The 20,948-nt window shown below is 44.0% G+C and overlaps 1 protein-coding gene across 4 annotated transcripts in view; it reads left to right on the top strand.

Moving 5' to 3' along the window:
- NSD2 (nuclear receptor binding SET domain protein 2) overlaps positions 1–20,948 on the top strand; it is a 151,738-nt gene that overhangs the window by 110,960 nt on the left and 19,830 nt on the right. For all 4 annotated transcript variants that reach the window (XM_073342741.1, XM_073342742.1, XM_073342743.1 and 1 more), the window contains 5 exons: positions 208–364; positions 6,970–7,175; positions 12,380–12,483; positions 15,847–16,116; positions 16,368–16,484. In XM_073342741.1, coding sequence (XP_073198842.1) covers positions 208–364; positions 6,970–7,175; positions 12,380–12,483; positions 15,847–16,116; positions 16,368–16,484 — 854 coding nt within the window. The remainder of the gene's footprint in view (positions 1–207; positions 365–6,969; positions 7,176–12,379; positions 12,484–15,846; positions 16,117–16,367; positions 16,485–20,948) is intronic.

The raw sequence follows: 20,948 nt of genomic DNA, 5'->3' as shown, positions 1-20,948 counted from the left end.
GTCTGTTCACCCAAGTAAATGAGGATTTCTGTGGCTTTTTCATATGAATGGGTGATATTCATTTGTTGCAGATCAGTATGTTCTAACCAGTTTTTTTAAAAATGTAGTATGCAGTTACATGCTATTGTGATTTAAATCAGACTGAAATGCTAAACTTTTTTTCCCCCTTGAAACTTAAACTTTCAATCTTTTTTTTTTTTTGTACAGGAGGAAGCCTGTTGTGCTGTGAGTCATGTCCTGCAGCGTTTCACCCAGACTGTTTAAATATTGAAATGCCAGATGGTAGCTGGTACTGCAATGACTGTAGGGCAGGAAAGAAACTCCGTTTCCAGGATATCATTTGGGTCAAACTGGGAAATTACAGGTCTGACTAATGGACTTACATTTTTTCATTTAATATAAATATAATATAATATAAAATTACTTTTGCTGAAAGTAACTTGAAAACAAGTTTTGTGTGTGGAAATCTGTTAAACTAGGGGGTTGCATGCGTTGGTGCTTTTTGAGGCCAAGGTCACAGCATGAACCAAGGGTTCCTTGCTTGACTCCTTTTCTCCCCCACAACTGTTCTGTGTGCTACCCTGTCATCCTCTTCTATTTCAGGGTCTCCCAGCAACTAGGGGCTCTGTGTGCCCCTCAATTCTCTGCCCCTCCTCCTGGCCAGGAGCTGTTTATCCCATGCCCTTTTTCCCCATACTCTTGTGACCCATTCTCCCCTTGCCCCATGCAGGGGCTCTGTGTGTCCCCTCTCCCTTACCAGGGATCCCCATTTCCCCCATGCTAGGAGCTGTGTGTGTCCCCCATTTCCCTTGAAACTGCTCCTATCTTAGCCTACCTGTGTCTAGACTAGAGTGTCACCCACTGCTTCTGTAGGCCAAGCTCATGGCACACATCAATAGTTCCTTGTATCCCTCTCTCATTTGAGTGATGTTCCCTATTGTATTCCACTAATGGTTATGCACATGCACCCTGAGCTTTTGAAAATAGTATTGTCCGTTGGTCCGCACATGTGCCCTTGCTCTATCTCCATGGTTTTGATTGAGGTGATAAAAGGCAAGGTGGACTGACCAGACCCCTCAGTTCCTTCTCACCACCATATGGTCCGATTCAGAGAGTTATCTGTTCTCTAGTCTCTTGTGACGCACCTTCCTCAATACAGGAAAAAAAGACTGTTTTATGCTTGTATACAGTTCAGTGTTTTGTTATTTTTGTAGTAGTTTTAGTGTTAGCAGTAGGTTTTAGGATTTTAAGGACTTTGGGATACTGTTTTACTGGCCCCCTTCGTTCCCCAGCACCCACGCTTGGGTACTGGATTATGCTGAAGACTCCAGGGTTCAAGATCTGCACTTCCTGCCCTTGCTCATTTTTGATCAGTGACGAGCACCAATGCTGCCTTTACTGCTTGGGGGAAGTCCACGTTGCATCAAGGTGCAATATCTGTCTCTCCTTCCCAGCCCATACCTAGAAAGGCTGGGCTCTCCGCTTCAAGAAGCACCTCATAGAGATTGCCATGAGGCCGTGGTTGGATCTAGACCACGGAACCCCCCTGTACATCGGCTTGAGCAGTCGAGGAGCACGCCTCCTACTGCGGAGTCCCAATCTGGTTCTCCCGGTGGTAAGGACCCCATGCCAGGGACTAGCCATGAGGCAAGGAAGCATGTCATAAGCGTGGCAGTAAATCTTCCTTAAGGCCCGAGAAGGACTTTGCATCCTCTAAGTCATGGAAAAGCAGTGCGTTCCCAGGCTCACAAGCATGGCAAGAAGTCGCATAGAACGCTGGACCTGCTGGTCCTAGTTACTGAGCCGTGTGCGCCTTCTGGATCGGTACCACCAAAGTCACAAGAATCATCGGTTCTGAGGCAGTTCTCCGTTCATGAACTGTTTGTCCTGGATGAGGTGATATCGCCACGTCTCCCAGTGCATTTGCCTCATAAGAGACCCCACTCCCTTGCATTGGACTTGCTGCCTTTAGATTGTGTTCCTGAGCGCACCCCTGTGACTCACTTGGTTCTGACAGCACTGCAATTCAAACAAGGCTGTGACTTCTCAGCATTGGAGATGGAACACCAGGTCCGCCTCTCCTGTACTGCTGACATAAATACCAGAAGGTTTAACCTACTCAGTAGCAATATCATCTCTTTCCTCAGCACAGGAGCCACTGGTACCCCATTCTGTGTTGTCCACTGCAGCAACTGCCAGATCTTTCTGGTCGGCTGTACTGTGTCTTGGCCCCAATATCCCCCCCCTTCAGAACTTTCCCGAGAGGAGCGCCCCATCTCGCCACTCGGGCCTTCATCTATTAAATGTTTGGAACCAGGGTTGGGAAGATGCACCGGCTAGCCTGACTCCGGTGCCGCCGGATCTGGAGCTGTTCCCATTGTCTCCAGATGCAGCAATGTAAATTCCTTCCTCCCCATCCCAGCCAACTACTGCCAGTTCCTGGAATTGATATAGAGGGTGGCTGATGCCTTCCACATTTCACTGGAGGAGGTGCAGGACAGCCAACATCAAATACTTGACATTCTTCATGCATTGTTTCCAGCTAGGGCGGTGCTACCAATCAACAGTGCCATTCTTCAGCAGGCACGCACTGTCTGGGATACCCTGGCCACTTGCGCGCACACCTTGAAGGGGGCAAAAAAAGATATGCTCCTCTAAAAAGGATCTGAGTTTCTGTTTTCTCACGCCTCACCCAATTCCCTGGTTATTCAGGCTGCTACTGAATGGGCTAGGCAACAACACCTGCATTCCACTCTGACAGATAAGGAGGATAAGAGATTTGACCTCCTAGGTCATAAGGTCTTTTCTTCAGCCAGCCTTCAGTTTCTCATCTCTAATTACCTGGCATTACTGGCAATATATGACTTTTTGAATTATGGCCAGTTAGACCTTGTGGACAAGCTTCCCCGGCAGGATCATACCTGCTTCCAGGTTATTTTAGAAGAAGGCAAACTGGTCGGCAAGACAACACTCCAGCCGCAGTAGATTCGGCGGACACATTTTTGCGCACTGTGGCCACAGGAATTGTCATGAGGAGGATGCACTAGTCTCATTTCCCAAGGGAGATACAGAACACAATTGAGGACCTCCCTTTTGATGAATCTCACCCCTTTACCCAGAAGACTGATTCCCTGCTCTCCCTTAAAGACTCTAGAGCCACCCTGCAATTGCTTGATATTTCTACACCAGCTCCCAAGTACAAATTCTATTGTCCACTCCAGCACAATAGTACAGAGCTCCTCAGTTCTTCCATCTGAGCCTCCCCATAAGCATTGAAATATCCAGTGGCCCCATCTGCCTGGTCCGTCAGCACAGTCTTCGACATCACACACTCCATGTTTGAGTAAGCGATATTTCTGAGTGCCTTTTAAGAGAGCTATCAACCACCTTGCACCCCACAGTTACCCACCCTCTTTGGGAGCTACCTAGCACTCTTTTTCTACCAGTGTGGAGTGAGGTCTTGGATGTCATTCAGATATGGCTATACGATCATGTTCATGATGATACCTCCATCCATATCCCCTGTCCTGATCCCACCTTCGAGACCACTTTCATGACAGTATCCTCGCCCTAGAGATGGACTTCCTCTTTCAGAGAAGAGCAATAGAACCTGTTCCCACAGCCTTTCAGGGTGCAGGGGTCTTCTCTACCTATTTCCTGGTACCCAAGAAAAAGGGAGGATGGAGACCAATCCTAGATCTCAGTCGTTTCACACACTTCATACACAAGCCAAAGTTTTGTATGGTCACTCTTGCAGCCATCATACCCTTGCTAGAAAGAAGCATGTGGTTTATTTCTCTCAATATGCAGGGCACTTACTTCCATGCAAATATCCATCTAACCCTTTCTCTACTTGGCCACATGATGGCGTGCACATACATCACCCCATTCGCTCACCTTCACTTCCGCTGTCTACTGCTGTGGCTACAGAGAGTCCATTCCTGAGGCTCCATTCCATGGACAACCTATTGACTGTCCCCCACCCCCAAGGTTCTTTCCTCCCTTTGGTGGTGGACAGACCCAGCTCAGGTGTGCACCGGGATGTCTTTTCTTCTGTCCTCCCCAAGCACAACGCTTGACAGATGGGGTGCCCATGTGGGTGAACACATTATACAAGGGAGTTGAACCGTTTGGGAATCCAGGATGCACATCAACGTCCTGGAACTTCAGATGATGAGAGCAGCATGTCATGCATTTCTCCTCTCCCATCTGCTCCCGTCATGTTCGGGACCACCGCCACCATTTACTACATAAAAAAGCAAGGGGGCATAAGGTCACCAGTGCTTTTTTGCAGAAGCAGTTCTCTTCTGGAAATGGTGCATCGCACACAATATTCTGTTGTCAGTGGCTTATCTCCCAGGGACTCAGAATATGATTGAGGATGCTCTCAGCAGGAATTTCATGGCCGACCACAAATGGGAGCTGCACGACTCTGTGGTAACGGGCATTTTTGACCATTGCGGGACTCGAAACAGGGATCTTTTTGCCTCCCACGCTAACACCAAATGCTTCCAGGACTGTTCCAGGGATGGGATTGGAGCCTGTTCCCAAGGTGATGTCTCTGTCATTTGCTGGTCGAATCATATCAGTTATGCGTCTCTCCCCCCCCCCCCCATCCCACCCCCATACCCTTCCTGCCCCAGGTCCTCCACAAGATTCAGCAGGAGAGAGCCATGGTCATCCTGATTGCCCTATTCTGGCCTCACCAGTTCTGGTTTCCTCTTCTTCTCTGTATGTTGAAGCATCCTCCGTTTCCACGACTGACGTTCCCTGAATTGCTCACACAACACAATGGCAGGATCAGACATCCTGATCTGCACATGCTTCACCTGAGAGCCTGGTTTTTGGATGGGCATCTTCGCTAGAATGAGTGTTCATCGGCAGTACAAGACATCCTGTCGAGTAACAGGAAAGGGTCCACGAGGTGGTCCTACAAAACCAAGTGGAAATGTTTTGCCTCCTGTTCCCATGAGGCCGCAGACATTCCTCTCCTTTTAGTCTATCTCCTGTCCCTGAAGGCGTCTGGACGCACTCTCAACTCCATTAAGGTATACATAGTCATAGTATACATAAGGTATACCTATGGTCATTAGTGCTTTCCACCCCCCTGTGGAACGGCACTCTGTTTTCCTTAGCCCATCGACTGCAAGGTTCTGAAAGGGCCTCATCTGAACATATCCTCCTATTCTCCCTGTCGTTCCCCAGTGGGACCTTAACCTTGTCCTCACAGCATTGATGAAATCGCCCTTCGAACCTCAGCCTCATGCTTCTGTTCTCTTCATGAAAGTAACCTTCCTGGTAGATATTACCTCTGTGAGAAGGGTGGATGAACTGGGGGCCATGATGGCGGACACCCCCCACAACCACCACATTCCATAAAGTTCCACCACATTCCATTTCATTCCATGAAATTTCCCTGCGCTTGCATCCCAAGTTTCTTCTGAAAGTTGTTTCTTGCTTTCACTTCAGCCAACCCATATGCTTACCTTCCTTCTTTCCAAAGCCGCACACCTCAGTGGAGGAATGCTGCCTTCACCCCTTTGATGTCTGTAGGTCCCTGGCCTTTAACCTGCAGAGGACGAAGCCGAGACTATTTGTTGCTATAGAGGAAAGGATTACAGTGCAGGCCAGCTCCACTCAGAGGATTTCTCAGTGGGTTTTGGGGTGCATCACCCTGTATCGATTATTGGGACTGTCTCCACCTCTTGGGGTATGAACCCACTCCACAAAAGTGCAAGCATCAACTATATCCACACTTCACAATATGCCACTCATGGACATATGTAGGGAGACCACGTGACATATGTAGGGAGGCCACGTGGAGTTTGGTACTTACCTTGTCTTCCCATTATGCCCTGGTGCAGGACTCTGCGATGGATGCCTCATTTAGCGTGGCTGTTCTCCGTTCCATAGTTCTGTCATCTTCCTCACACCTTCCTCCTAATTAGGTACTACTTGGCAATCACCCTCAGTTAAATACAATAGGGACAATCACTCTAAGAAGTTATTTACCCATAACTGGAGGTTCTTCAAGATGTGTGGTCCCTGTCTGCATTCCAATCGTTCACTCTTTACCCCCTGCTATGCAATTTGCAGTGAAGGAACTGAGGGTGCAGTCGGTCCACCTAGCCCTTTATTGCCTCTGTCGAAACCGTGAGGCAGAGCAAGAGTTCATGCGCAGACCAAGAGACACTACTACTTTCAAAAGCTCCGGCTTGACTCAGGGCACATGTGTATAACCGTCAGTGGAATATAGATAGGGACCACACATCTCAAAGAACCTCCAGTTGCAGGTAAGTAACCTCCTCTTTCCTCCCAAGGTCTTTGTGTGCCGTTTTCATATCCCCCTCTATTTGAGACATATGTAAATATGTATTGTTAAGATTATATAATCTGTAGCTGGCTAGATTATATCTTTTCAGTTTGGAAGAGAAGGCTTTCAGGGTGTCAGCATTTTAAACTCCATTGGAACAATGAGTAGAACTGAGTTTGAGGGGCAGAGTGTTTTGCTGGAAGGTATTAATGGAACCATCAACCAGTTCTTTGATCTATAGACAATTAAAGACCTGGTTAAAGCTGTTGGTTTTGTTACTCAGATGTGAGCAGCTCGGTGTCCCCCAGTTTTTCCTTGTTGGTTTTTGACTTTAATCAAAATCAATAAGATGTTCTACCCATTGATACCTAGAACATTCCTTGAAATTTGAGAATTGATTGGATGCAGTGTTTAAAATGCCACTGCACTGAGAGCAGGGCCACTTTTGGGGGGGAGGGGGTAGGTTTAAAACTGCTCTATTGTGTTTTGTTGTCAAGTGACTTGCACCCTTAAATCTTGTTCTACGTGACACCCTATTCACAGTACATTAAGTAATAATAATTGATTACTATTAAGCTACTGTTGCTAAATTGTCTTTTGGAGGAAGGTTTAACTAAAATGCCATCCTTTTTGTTTTATTTGTACTTCTGTGATAGATGGTGGCCTGCAGAAGTTTGCCATCCAAAAAATGTTCCCCCAAATATCCAGAAAATGAAGCATGAAATTGGAGAATTTCCAGTGTTTTTCTTTGGTTCTAAGGATTATTACTGGACACATCAAGCTCGTGTGTTTCCATATATGGAGGGAGACAGAGGAAGTAGATACCAAGGAATTAAAGGAATTGGGAAAGTCTTCAAAACTGGTATAGAGCTTTAATCAAACAATAATTAATCTTGTGGAGTGTATGCTTTGCTTTTTTTAAATAGGATACTGGGCCCAGGTCTGCTTATGTAGTATCTCACGTCACAATATACAACAGGAGAATTGTTCAGAACACTTTAGTTACTATTATTACGCTGAATTAAAAGCTTTGTTTCTGAGACTTCTAGCAGAGTATAACCTAAGCAGTGCATTGACAATTTTGCTTTTCTGATAGGCAAGCATTAAGCATAAATGACCATCCACAAAACTTTAAGAAAATTCTTTAAATATATTGACATCCTATGAATAAAGAGTGTTTTAACCATGGTACCTCCTTTTGCTGTACATTGTACTTTACAAGGATGTGTGTATAACAGAATGCTGTAACACTGAAAAACAGCAGAGGCGTAAAAGCTGATAATTATGAAGTTAGAATAAATACTACTTACTTCACTCATGCAAAGCCATTTTACATTGGCAGTTAATCTGTGAATCTGATCGTTCTTCAAGTGATGGTTCCTACACGTATTGCACATGTGGGTACACATATACCTGAATCTGGGTGCTTTTAGCAAGTAGTGTCCATTGGTCTCCACATGCGTAGTTGTTCTCCTAGTGCTCAATATCAAGAATGTAAAGGGCAGTGCAGACCAATGCCTCTCCTGTTCCTTTTCTTATTGCCACACGGCCTGAGTTGGCATCCTCCATGTTTGCTTTGATCTTCCTATACTGTGAACCTATGAATACAATTTGTAAATAGCTTTTAATAGTTTAGTTTTTTAGTGTTTTCATAGTTAACATAGTTTGTTCTCCCTGTAAAGAGGGACTGGGGTTCAAGAATTGTCTCCCCTGCTCCTGTTCCATCGTCTTCAGCGATGACCACCAGCGCTGCCTTTATTGCCTTGGGGAAGCCTATATCGCCACCAAGTGAAACATCCTTCCCTCCCCTCTGGACACAAGCTCTGGTGTCAAGGCAAAAATTATTAAGCCTAAGAAACTCTCACAGTTGAGTAGGGGATGAGAACATAGGCAGGTACATATCTGCCTCTAATAGAAAGGATCCTTCCCCATGTCGGTCAAAGTCAGGCAAGTTCTCGTGAATGGGCCCTGAAGAATTAGTTCCATATAAACCTAGCCAAGAAGGAAAGGTGTGAAGGAAGAAGTATCCAAAGATACTAGCTCCAACTCCACCCCACAACCTAATGAGCAGTACCTAATGATTCCATCTGGAAGTTCAATGCTGGGACCCCATCTGATGGCTCTGATGTTCTCCATGAGGTTTCCCCTAACATTAGACCACCTTATGATCTGATCCTCTGGTACTTTTCTTAGGAGTCCTCAAACACCAGGGAGGGACTGAAGCCTTTACCTTGCTGGAGGAGATATTCACCTTGTTCGGCACACAGTCTCCCCTAATATTGGGCCCAGCTCTTCTTAGAGATGTCCCTACACCTGGGAAAAACATATTGAGGGGAAGAGTATCCTGCCTTCTTGCAACCACAACCCAGAACATCCTCCCACTGGTACTGTCAGCATCATTGATCGAATAGGAGCCTATCATTTCATCAAGAAAAATCTGATACTACAGATGGGGTTTCTCCCCTAAGAGAAACAAGCCCAGTCGGAGGCCAAGGATAGTATTGGAACTATCCGCTTCATTCCAAATATGGCTACACAGGGGGCTTCTGGTACCCAATGCCTTGAGGCCTCCCCTCTGGTTGAGCTTTCTGGTCTTACGGAAGCTTGTGAGATCCATACAGCAGGCACCCTGGATCTGTGCAGGAAGCACACCGACCCTCCGTTCCCAACTGATGCCAGTTGGCTCCATCAGAATTTGAAGAACAGATAGCTGAGCTGGACCCAACAGTTCTGATGGTTATGTTGTCCTCCTCACTGGATGAGGCGATTGCATCCTCATCTCCCTGTCCACCCAATGACCACAAGCAACCAGGAGTTGTTGCAGAGGTCCAGGACACACAATAGGCCCTACTGGACATCATCTGGCTCTTCAAGATTGGCCCTTCCAGTTAACCAAGCCACTTTGGAACCCACCAGATCAGTATGGCACACCCCTGCCTCTTGTCCCATACCCTGAAGAGAGCCTGGAAACAATATTTTGTGCCATCTAGTGGGGAAGAGTTTTTATTCATTCATCTGGTGCCCTACTCCTTAATGGTGCAGTTGGCTACAGAAAGGTCCAGGGTGCAGTACTCCAAGACTGCTCCATTAGACAAGGTCACTAAATGCCTCAGCCTTCTGGGTAGGAAAGTATTCTCTTTGGCTAGTCTCCAGTTCAGAGTTGCTAACTACCAGGTGGTGGTAACAAAATATGGTCTCCTAAATTATGTCAAATTTGCAGACTGTAAAGACAGACTTCATAAACTCCCATATGAATCCACATGTAAGAAGCTTCTTTTCTTTTTCTTCCTTTATGCTGCTTTTCCTGGTAAGGGTCGCGGTGGCAACGTGGAGAATAGGGTGGGCCAGACCCCCCTTTCCTCGGCAACAGGTTCAATTTGCTGGGACTAAGGGTGGTCCATTGTGCCTACAATGCATTCCTCCCACTCATTTGATCTTGTTATAGCCAGATGATGTTGGACAACATAACTGTCTTCTGTGTAATCAAGCAGGGGAACAGGATACCTCCCCCTGTGTATAGACAGTCGACCTCTGGAATTAGTTAATCAGATATTACATCACTCTCTCACCAGCATACCGATATGGTCTCAGCAGACATTTTTCAACAGACCTCAAATGGGAGATTGACGATTCCTTTTTTAACGAGATGTTCAGCTCAAGGCATGGTATTCGGATGGACATCAGATGTACAGCATTCATGTTCAATAGTAGTTCAATCCAGTGTCAATCAGATCAGGAAGGAGTCCGCCAGGAAATATTATTGAGCCAAATGGGAAGCATTTCTCCTCCTTGGTCACAACATCATCAGTTGTTTCCAGTGTTCCCTACTATCCTAGTTTACTGATTGACCCTTAAGACATCAGGTCTCTTTATCAGTTCCCAATGGGTCAATCTGGCAGTAATCAGCGCTTTTCATCCTCCTATTGTGGTATCAGTGGATGTTACTTACCTGTAACTGGAGGTTTTTTGAGATGTGTGGTCCCTATCTGTATTCCATTACCCACGCGATAGCCAGATTTGCAGTAAGAAAAGGAAGTGGAGATATGTCAGTCTGCATTGTCTAATTATACTCTGTTTGGAGCACAAAGAGAACTACTACTTGTGTGTGGACCAACGGATGCGGCTTAGTAAAAATTTATGGACTCAGGCACATGGAGTACATGTGTACCTAGAGTGGAATACAGATGGGGAAACCATACATCTCAACCTCCCATTACAGGTAAGTAAACTCTAGTTTTCTTCACTTGCAGTGTAAAGAAAATTGTTTCAGCAGTCTTTGCATATTAGTCATCTGTGTAAATACCCATGTATGTTAGCTTTTGAATGTACAAGAATGCATTCTGTGAAAAACAGTTCAAGCTGGTTGGGTGGAGAAGATACACTCTTGGGTACAAAATAAATTGTGTCATTTATAATAAATACCAGCATAAGCTTGGCACACCATCTGGAGTGGCTCACGACAGTGAGTGCCAGCCTCAGGGCAGACTGTCAAGCCCAGGGCAAAACCCCCAAACTGTTATATGTTCTGTAATTGAATTTCACCAACCCAGAAACAAGTGTGAACTCCTAAAGTACTATAACACTCTTACCGTGGAGTCACAGACAGTCCCCTTGGGTATTCCAGTCTATCTTGCTACCCAGAAACGCTGGACCTTGCTTACACCAAAAATCATATCAATATTCAGGTTACTCCTAGTCCCAAAAGACTAGTCGCTTACCCGTGTCAACTGTACTTCAGATCTCAAATCAAAGAAAATGCTTGTAGCCAATCCTATAATTAACTAAAGATTTATTAACTAGGAAAAATAAATGAGAGTTATTTACAAAGTTAAAACAGGTAAAGATATACACACACAAATGAAATACAGTCTCAGGTTCCAAAAGTTGGTCGCAGCTGCTATAATATACATGCTTTATATGTCCTTTAAGGCTAACCCAAGCTAAACGGCTGGGGACTCCTTGCTTGTGCTTAGAAATCCTTGCCCCTCAGAGTTCAAGCAGCGGATGACCACAAGTTTCTTCTGGTCAGGCATTTTTATTCCCCTCCCACAGAGTTAAGACTGACAGATTTCAAGCATCTGAGCTGTCTTATCTTCATGTGAGTGGGAGGGCAATTGACATAGTCTTTATCCTTTTATGTTACACAATGGCTCATTTGATTTCAATGGACCCTCTTTTCTGCAGCCCCAGAACTTTACAGTAGTTAATGCTTCTTTCCTGTTTGGTGAGTTACAGAATTATAGAGATTTATAATGCGAACATTTGCTATTGCTCTATAACATTGGGTACAGATAAGTGAAACTAATATATGCGGCATCCTACGAGCATAAAGTCTAAACACATTCTTCTTACTCTGATATCTATTTGAACAATATTAACCAGACTGGTTTCCAGCTATGCATTTGTTAGTGTTGATTGGGGCCTAGTGCCATGGCACGTCTGCCAGCATCACAAAGCTAAACCAAAATTTTACAACCACTACAATAAAATCCTTGTCCCAGATATCATACACTGATTAATCGTGTAAAATTCTCATGGTTCTAACTGCTCAAAGTCAATCCAAACTGGATCTTGAGGATCTCAGCTGTTTACCTCTAACCTATATTCCACTTTGAATTTAAGATCATACTGTTTCTTCTGCTTGCAATGGAGGGTGCAGGACTTCTTCCGGAATGGATATCTTTATCTTTTAAATTGGATTGTACATTGTGGCTGCATAAAGAGACAAAGAACCATACTCTTACTGAAGCATCTACATATCCCCAGCTTAGGAACAGAGTACTCATGTTTTACCTTTCCACTCAGCATTCCCAGTATGTCACTGAACTAACCCAGTTGTTTTTATTTCTTACTCTTTTATTTTAGCAATTCTTATAATATCCTTACTATAGAGAGGTGTTTCTATACAGATACTTAGATTTGTTTCTGTAGAAGGGGATTAAAGCGTCTAGAAGGAGAGGTAGAAGATACTATGGGATTAACTAAATTAAAAAACCTGGAGGGGCATGGCGGGCTACGGGGAATAATAGTCTGTCTACAAGTTCTAATGATATAACTGTTTTTTAGCCTTGCAAGAAGCTGAATCTCGATTTCGAGAAATAAAACTTCAGCGAGAAGCCAAAGAAACCCAAGAAAATGAACGTAAACCTCCACCGTACAAACACATAAAGGTAAGGTTTGAGGAACTCTGCTGTGGAGGAGAAAAAGGTGGACAAATTTTAAGTTGCAGAATTTATTTTGACATGTATGGATATTGAACTTAAAATAACTTTTAAAAAAAATGCATTTCTCTTAATATTTGATCTCCAGCAGTGCCCTAGGGAATCTAGTCTAAATTGGACACAGTTCATGATAAACTCAGTGACGGTCCAATCTTTGGACCAGAGGTGCAGATATCTTTGGAGAATGAAAGAAATAATTTGATCTGTCTTTGGGGAAAATAATATTGAAATGTTGGTGTGAGCAGCAGTGTTTTGTTTGGATTGGATGGGCAATGTGAGATGGGAATACCACAAAGGAGAAGGTTGCAGTTGAGGCAAGAGGTAACCATCAGGACTTGGAGAAGGACCTTGGTGATAAATTTAAAAGAGATGACTTTTCAAAATCTTGGAGAGGAGTAAGATGCAGGATTTAAGAAGAGCTATGAAGGTGGGGAAAAGATGAATCTGACACTGAAGTTACAATCCTAGGTAGCTGAGAGGACAATGGCAGTGCCTACAATTAAGAGGAGGGAATGAGAAGAGAGCTTAGGAGGAGGAATAAGCCTTTTTTCATCATGCTAAGTTTGAAATGATAGCAAGACATCTAGAAAAAGATTGAACACAGGAAGCGGTCACCATGAGAGATGCAGATTTGGGGGAAGTCAGCATGTAAATTATGAAGCTGAGGGAGCAGTTGTGCTCGCTCAGAAACAGAATTGAAAGCGTCTGGAATGTTTAAAGTAGGCATCTGAAAACAGAATTGGGGTTGCTAACTAGTAGTTGAAGAGAAGACACTGAAAGATTCAATGGAAAGGTAGGAGGAAAAGCAGAAGAGTATACAGTCACAAAAACCTGGGGAGAGAATGATCATCTCTGAGGAGCAACAGGTGGATTAAGGAAATGTACAGAGAAAAGATCTCATTATCTCATTCCTTGTGACCAAGTTTATGACCTTTAGTGAAAATAGAAAAGGTCACTAACCAAGTGAATTTTATATTCAAAGATAAGAGCCTTCAGTTAACAGATGAAAAGGGTCGTATTGGTAACCTAAGGACAAAAACAACAGATCCTAAAGACAAGAACGAGAGATGGCAAAATATATCAGGGAACTCTATAGTGATGATAAGCCTGAAAAACCTCAGCTAGATGTGACTCAAGTAAGCCTGCCAGTAATGGATGATGAAATCATGTCATAAATAAAAAGACTTCTGAATGGAAAAGTGGTAGATTAGGATGGAATACCGATTGAATTTTTAAAAGCATAGGAGATACAAGCTTGAAAGGCCTGTCAAGAGGTAATGAAGAATGTTTATGACAGGAGAATTGCCAGAAAACTTTTTACAACCTCACTGTGTACAAATCCCAAAAAAGACCAACACTGTGGATTGTAAAGACTACAAAACAATCAGCCTAGCATCGCATGCTTCTAAGATACTTTTGTGAGTTGTTAAAGACCAAATACAAGGAAAGATTGGTAAGGAAATAAGTGAACAATAATAGTGTCAAATATGGAACGAGCACAATAAACACCATTATGAACTCTAAGCTCTTATTAGAAAGATCCGTTGATGGGGAAAATAGTATATTACGTTTTATTGACTTCCAAAAAGCATCCGACAGAATCTACAACTACAAATTGCTCAGCATATTAAGATCTCTGAGATTGATGGATATGAGCACCAAATAATAAAACAATTGTACTTGAAGCAGAAGAGAAATATAATGGGAGATTAAAAAAATAAAAATTTGAGAGATCAAGAGGAGAAAATGTTGTTTCATGTCACTGACTTTATTCAACATTTATTGAGAATGTTTGATTAAATGAGTCAAAGAAACAAAAGGTATTAAGATGAATCGATAATGGGCGAATTGCATTTGCTGTGCAGATGACAGTGCTTTTGGCTGATTCTGATGAAGTTCATGAAGATTATATATGAATATGGTCTAGAGTTGAATGTGGACAAGACAAAAACTATGGTGGTATACAAGGATACTGGGAAAATGTGCACACTTTCCAGTGAATGATGCAGCTGTACAGCAAGTGAAAAATTATTCCAATTTAGGAGGTGGCATTACAGACCATGAAAATAGGGATACTGAAATCAGCACCACAACAGTAAGACATTCTGGAAGAATAAACATCTGATGAGAAGGGACATAAATCTAAAGACTAAATTCCATCTCTCTTAAAAACTTAGATTTGACCTGTGTTAAATCACAGCTGTGAAACATGGGCATTCAAACAATTGATAATTTAAAAAACTACAATCCTTTGAATTATGGTGTTGTAGAATAATTCTGAAAATATCATGACTAGACAGCATAATCTGAGAAAAAGTACTGGAGATGATTGGAACTGAGCAAATGCTGGTCAGTGATCTTATGAAAAGAGACAATTTAAAGAGCACGATTTAGGAAATTTAGTGGTTGATGTATGTTTTATGGGCACTGGAAGGTAATGTTGTGACGGCAGAAGAAACATGAAGCAGAAAAAGATGATCTTGGATGGACGATGTGGTATCCTGGGTGTATCAAAAGGACTATTCATTCACAAAGACATTAGAAGAGGATAATACAGAATGGGCTACCCTGGTTGGAAATCTCCAGAAATGGAGATGCTATCTAAGGCCTGGTCTGCGCTTGGGGGAGGGAGGAGGTCAGATCTAAGTTACACAACTTCAGCTACGTTATTCATGTAGCTGAAGTCGACATACTTAGACCTACTCACCGTGGTGACTTCACTGCTGCCACTCCCCTGTCAACTCTGCCTGCTCCTCTCGCAGCGGTGGAGTACAGGAGTCGACTGGATAGCGCTTGGGGTCAATTTATCATGTCTAGACTAGACCTGATAAATCGACCCCAACTGGATCGATCGCTGTCTGTCAATCTGGCGGGTTGTATAGACATACTCTAAGAAGGAAAAACAGTTTCAATGGAGTGAAGAGTGAAAACTGGATTACATGGGGGTGTTTCTAGACAACACGGTCAAAGAGCTCTGAGGCGTTTGAGAAGGGTGTGATGGAGAAGAATTTGGATAAATAACTAGGGTCAGGAGGGTATTAGACCATGTTTGAATATAAATGTAAGGGAATGGAAGAGAGGGAGTGAGAGAGGTCAGTAGCTAGGATGAAATGGGACAAGAGTTAGAGATGAATCAGAGATATGACTAAGTCCAAGACTGATGATGGAGAGCATGTAATGGGTTGTGAGATGGGGAGGAGAGCTTGTACTGGATAAACTCGTATACTTGAATATATATTAACCTATAAATGTTTTTTTTTTAATCTAACAAGTGTTTTAAAATAATATTTGAACTATTTTTGTTTTATTCAGGTGAACAAACCTTGTGGTAAAGTTCAGATTTATACTGCTGACATTTCTGAGATTCCCAAGTGCAACTGCAAACCCTCAGATGAAAATCCTTGTGGTTTTGATTCTGAGTGTCTAAACCGGATGCTGATGTATGAATGTCATCCACAAGTTTGTCCAGCTGGAGAACGGTGCCAAAATCAGTGCTTTACCAAACGCCATTACCCTGAGACAAAGATCATCAAAACTGATGGCAAAGGATGGGGTCTGGTCGCTAAGAGGGACATAAAAAAGGTAGGAATCATGACATTTCTCAGTTCCTGATTATACAAATTAATATTCCATAATTACTTTGGGGGACATTTTATGTTGCACATAAAAGAAAAACATTTCAATCTTTATCTTTGAAAGGAATTTATTTGCTCAATCATGAACATCAATATAAAAAGAGTACTCTTCATTCCACCTTAATGAAGCATTGGTAGCTTGTGACGCTGTTGGTGTGCTTGGTATGTTCTTACTAGTGACATTCTTCTATCCGTCAGGGAGAGTTTGTGAATGAATATGTTGGCGAACTAATCGATGAAGAGGAGTGTAGGGCAAGAATCAAATATGCACATGAAAATGACATCACTCATTTCTATATGCTCACTATTGATAAGGTACAGTATTCTACAATTTTTCTTATTTGAATGTAATTATAATTTTAATACACTTTTGACTTCCTTTCCTAAGAAAAACAGTATGGAAGATAGTAGGCCAGAAGGGTTGACCTATCAATTATGCTTTGGTTTGTAGCCTCACACTCAAAATTCTTTTCACTTTGTGGATGTTTGCTTTATTCAACACTTAGAAAAGAGGTGATAAGCATTTCTGGAAATGTCTATAGAAGATTCTTGTCATTTTTACTTTCTTGCCTGCAGCAAAGCACAGCAAAAATAAGCATATACCCTTTTAAAGTCATAGGGGAAAATTTATACGTTTGTTAGGTATAGTAAGTCTGTGAATTAAAAATTAAACTGGTCACTTGAAAGGGGAGGGAGGAATTGTAACTGGCAGGGTAGGTCAGGTTTTTTGGTCTTCTAATCTGAGTTTTCAGCCATTACCTTTGTCTCTGTTTGTTTAAAGCAGGGATCTGCAGAAAGACACCCAGGAACACCATGCTCTTCTGTAGAAGCTTTTTCCAGAAGTACTGTCTGCATATTGCTCACTTCCAATCATCTTCACTATGCATAGTAGAGTTCTCAGTGTCTCTGCAGATAATCTTACTTTGTCCTGTAGGATTTAGTTACTATCAAAGAAGTAGCTCATCACCTAATGAAGGTTAAGCTATAACCATCCAGTTACTTTTCAGAGTAACGGCCGTGTTAGTCTGTATTTGCAAAAAGAAAAGGAGTACTTGTGGCACCTTAGAGACTAACCAATTTATTTGAGCATAAGCTTTCGTGAGCTACAGCTCACTTAAGGGGTAAAAATCGAACACACCACTACATAGTTTTAAATATCAATACTGGAAATTTGTAATTGACCCTTGATGTAGCCAACAGCCTGTAGTCATTAGAGTCAGTTTTTCATAGAATCATAAAATATCAGGGTTGGAAGGGACCTCAGGAGGTCATCTAGTCCAACCCCTTGCTCAAATCAGGACCAATCCCCAATTAAATCATCCCAGCCAGGGCTTTGTCAAGCCTGACCTTAAAAACTTCTAAGGAAGGAGATTCTACCACCTCCCTAGGTAACGCATTCCAGTGTTTCACCACCCTCCTAGTGAAAAAGTTTTCCTAATATCCAACCTAAACCTCCCCCACTGCAACTTGAGACCATTACTCCTTGTTCTGTCATCTTCTACCACTGAGAATAGTCTAGAACCATCCTCTTTGGAACCACCTCTCAGGTAGTTGAAAGCAGCTATCAAATCCCCCCTCGTTCTTCTCTTCTGCAGACTAAACATTCCCAGTTCCCCCAGCCTCTCCTCATAAGTCATGTGTTCCAGTCCCCTAATCATTTTTGTTGCCCTCCGCTGGACTCTTTCCAATTTTTCCACATCGTTCTTGTAGTGTGGGGCCCAAAACTGGACACAGTACTCCAGATGAGGCCTCACCAATGTCGAATAGAGGGGAACGATCATGTCCCTCGATCTGCTGGCTATGCCCCTACTTATACATCCCAAAATGCCATTGGCCTTCTTGGCAACAAGGGCACACTGTTGACTCATATCCAGCTTCTCGTCCACTGTCACCCCTAGGTCCTTTTCCGCAGAACTACTGCCTAGCCATTCGGTCCCTAGTCTGTAGCGGTGCATTGGATTCTTCGTCCTAAGTGTAAGACCCTGCACTTATCCTTATTGAACCTCATCCGATTTCTTTTGGCCCAATCCTCCAATTTGTCTAGGTCCCTCTGTATCCTATCCGTACCTGCTACCGTATCTACCACTCCTCCCAGTTTAGTATCATCCGCAAATTTGCTGAGAGTGCAATCCACACCATCCTCCAGATCATTTATGAAGATATTGAACAAAACCGGCCCCAGGACCGACCCTTGGGGCACTCCACTTGATACCGGCTGCCAGCTAGACATGGAGCCATTGATCACTACCCGTTGAGCCCGACAATTTAGCCAGCTTTCAACCCACCTTATAGTGCATTCATCCAGCCCATACTTCAACTTGCTGACAAGAATACTGTGGGAGACTGTGTCAAAAGCTTTGCTAAAGTCAAGAAACAATACATCCACTGCTTTCCCTTCATCCACAGAACCAGTAATCTCATCATAGAAGGCAATTTGATTAGTCAGGCATGACCTTTCCTTGGTGAATCCATGCTGACTGTTCCTGATCACTTTCCTCTCCTCTCCTCTAAGTGCTTCAGGATAGATTCCTTGAGGACCTGCTCCATGATTTTTCCGGGGACTGAGGTGAGGCTGACTGGCCTGTAGTTCCCAGGATCCTCCTCCTTCCCTTTTTTAAAGATTGGCACTACATTAGCCTTTTTCCAGTCATCCGGGACTTCCCCCATTCGCCACGAGTTTTCAAAGATAATGGCCAATGGCTCTGTAATCACAGCCGCCGATTCCTTTAGCACTCTCGGATGCAACGCATCCGGCCCATGGACTTGTGCACGTCCAGCTTTTCTAAATAGTCCTTAACCACCTCTTTCTCCACAGAGGGCTGGCCACCTACTCCCCATGCTGTATTGCCCAGCACAGCAGTCTGGGAGCTGACCTTGTTCGTGAAGACAGAGACAAAGAAAGCATTGAGTACATTAGCTTTTTCCACATCGTCTGTCACTAGGTTGCCTCCCTCATTCAGTAAGGGGCCCACACTTTCCTTGGCTTTCTTCTTGTTGCCAACATACCTGAAGAAACCCTTCTTGTTACTCTTAACATCTCTTGCTAGCTGCAGCTCCAGGTGTGATTTGGCCCTCCTGATTTCATTCCTACATGCCCGAGCAATATTTTTATACTCTTCCCTGGTCATTTGTCCAATCTTCCACTTCTTGTAAGCTTCTTTTTTATGTTTAAGATCAACAAGGATTTCACCGTTAAGCCAAGCTGGTCGCCTGCCATATTTACTATTCTTTCGACACATCGGGATAGTTTTTCCCCTGTAACCTCAATAGGGATTCCTTGAAATACAGCCAGCTCTCCTGGACTCCTTTCCCCCTCATGTTATTCCCCCAGGGGATCCTACCCATCAGTTCCCTGAGGGAGTCAAAGTCTGCTTTCCTGAAGTCCAGGGTCCGTATTCTGCTGCTTACCTTTCTTCCCTATGTCAGGATCCTGAACTCAACCAACTCATGGTCACTGCCTCCCAGATTCCCAACCACTTTTGCTTCCCCTACTAATTCTTCCTGGTTTGTGAGCAGCAGGTCAAGAAAAGCTCCCTCCCTAGTTGGCTCCTCCAGCACTTGCACCAGGAAATTGTCCCCTACATTTTCCAAAAACTTCCTGGATTGTCTATGCACTGCTGTAGTGCTCTCCCAGTAGATATCAGGATGATTAAAGTCGCCCATGAGAACCAGGGCGTGCGATCTAGTAGCTTCTGCGAATTGCCGGAAGAAAGCCTCATCCACCTCATCCCCCTGGTCCGGTGTTCTATAGCAGACTCCCACCACTACATCACTCTTGTTGCTCACACTTCTAAACTTAATCCAGAGACACTCAGGTTTTTCTGCAGTTTCATACCGGAGCTCTGAGCAGTCGTACTGCTCCCTTACATACAGTGCTACTCCCCCACCTTTTCTGCCCTGCCTGTCCTTCCTGAACAGTTTATAACCATCCACGACAGTACTCCCAGTCATGTGAGTTATCCCACCAAGTCTCTGTTATTCCAATCACGTCATAATTCCTTGACATCACCAGGACCTCCCGTTCTCCCTGCTTGTTTCCAAGGCTTTGTGCATTTGTATATAGGCACTTGAGATAACCTGCTGATCGCCCCTCATTCTCAGTATGAGGTAGGAGCCCTCCCCTCACAGACGTTCCTGCCTGTGCTTCCTCCCGGTATCCCGCTTGCCCACTTACCTCAGGGCTTTGGTCTCCTTCCCCCGGTGAACCTAGTTTAAAGCTCTCCTCACTAGGTTAGCCAGCCTGCTCGCAAAGATGCTCTTCCCTCTCTTCGTTAGGTGGAGCCCATCTCTGCCCAGCACTCCTCCTTCATGGAACACCATCTCGTGGTCAAAGAATCCAAAGCCTTCTCTCCGACACCACCTGCTTAGCCATTCGTTGACTTCCACGATTCAACGGTCCCTACCCCGGCCTTTTCCTTCCACGGGAGGATGGACGAGAACACCACTTGCGCCTCAAATTCCTTTATCCTTCTTCCCAGAGCCACGTAGTCCGCAGTGATCCGCTCAAGGTCATTCTTGGCAATGTCATTGGTGCCCACGTGGAGAAGCAGGAAGGGGTAGCGATCCGAGGGCTTGATGAGTCTCGGCAGTCTCTCCGTCACATCGCGAATCTTAGCCCCTGGCAAGCAGCAGACTTCTCTGTTTTCCCAGTCAGGGCGGCAGATAGATGACTCAGTCCCCCTGAGGAGAGAGTCCCCAACCACCACCACCCGCCTCCTTCTCTTGGGAGTGGTGGTCGTGGAACCCCCAACCTCAGGACAGCACATCTCATGCCTTCCA

Source organism: Lepidochelys kempii, chromosome 4 (assembly GCF_965140285.1).
Source record: "Lepidochelys kempii isolate rLepKem1 chromosome 4, rLepKem1.hap1, whole genome shotgun sequence".
In the NCBI taxonomy this organism is placed as follows: domain Eukaryota; kingdom Metazoa; phylum Chordata; order Testudines; family Cheloniidae; genus Lepidochelys; species Lepidochelys kempii.
This window is presented reverse-complemented; position numbering and strand designations above follow the sequence as displayed.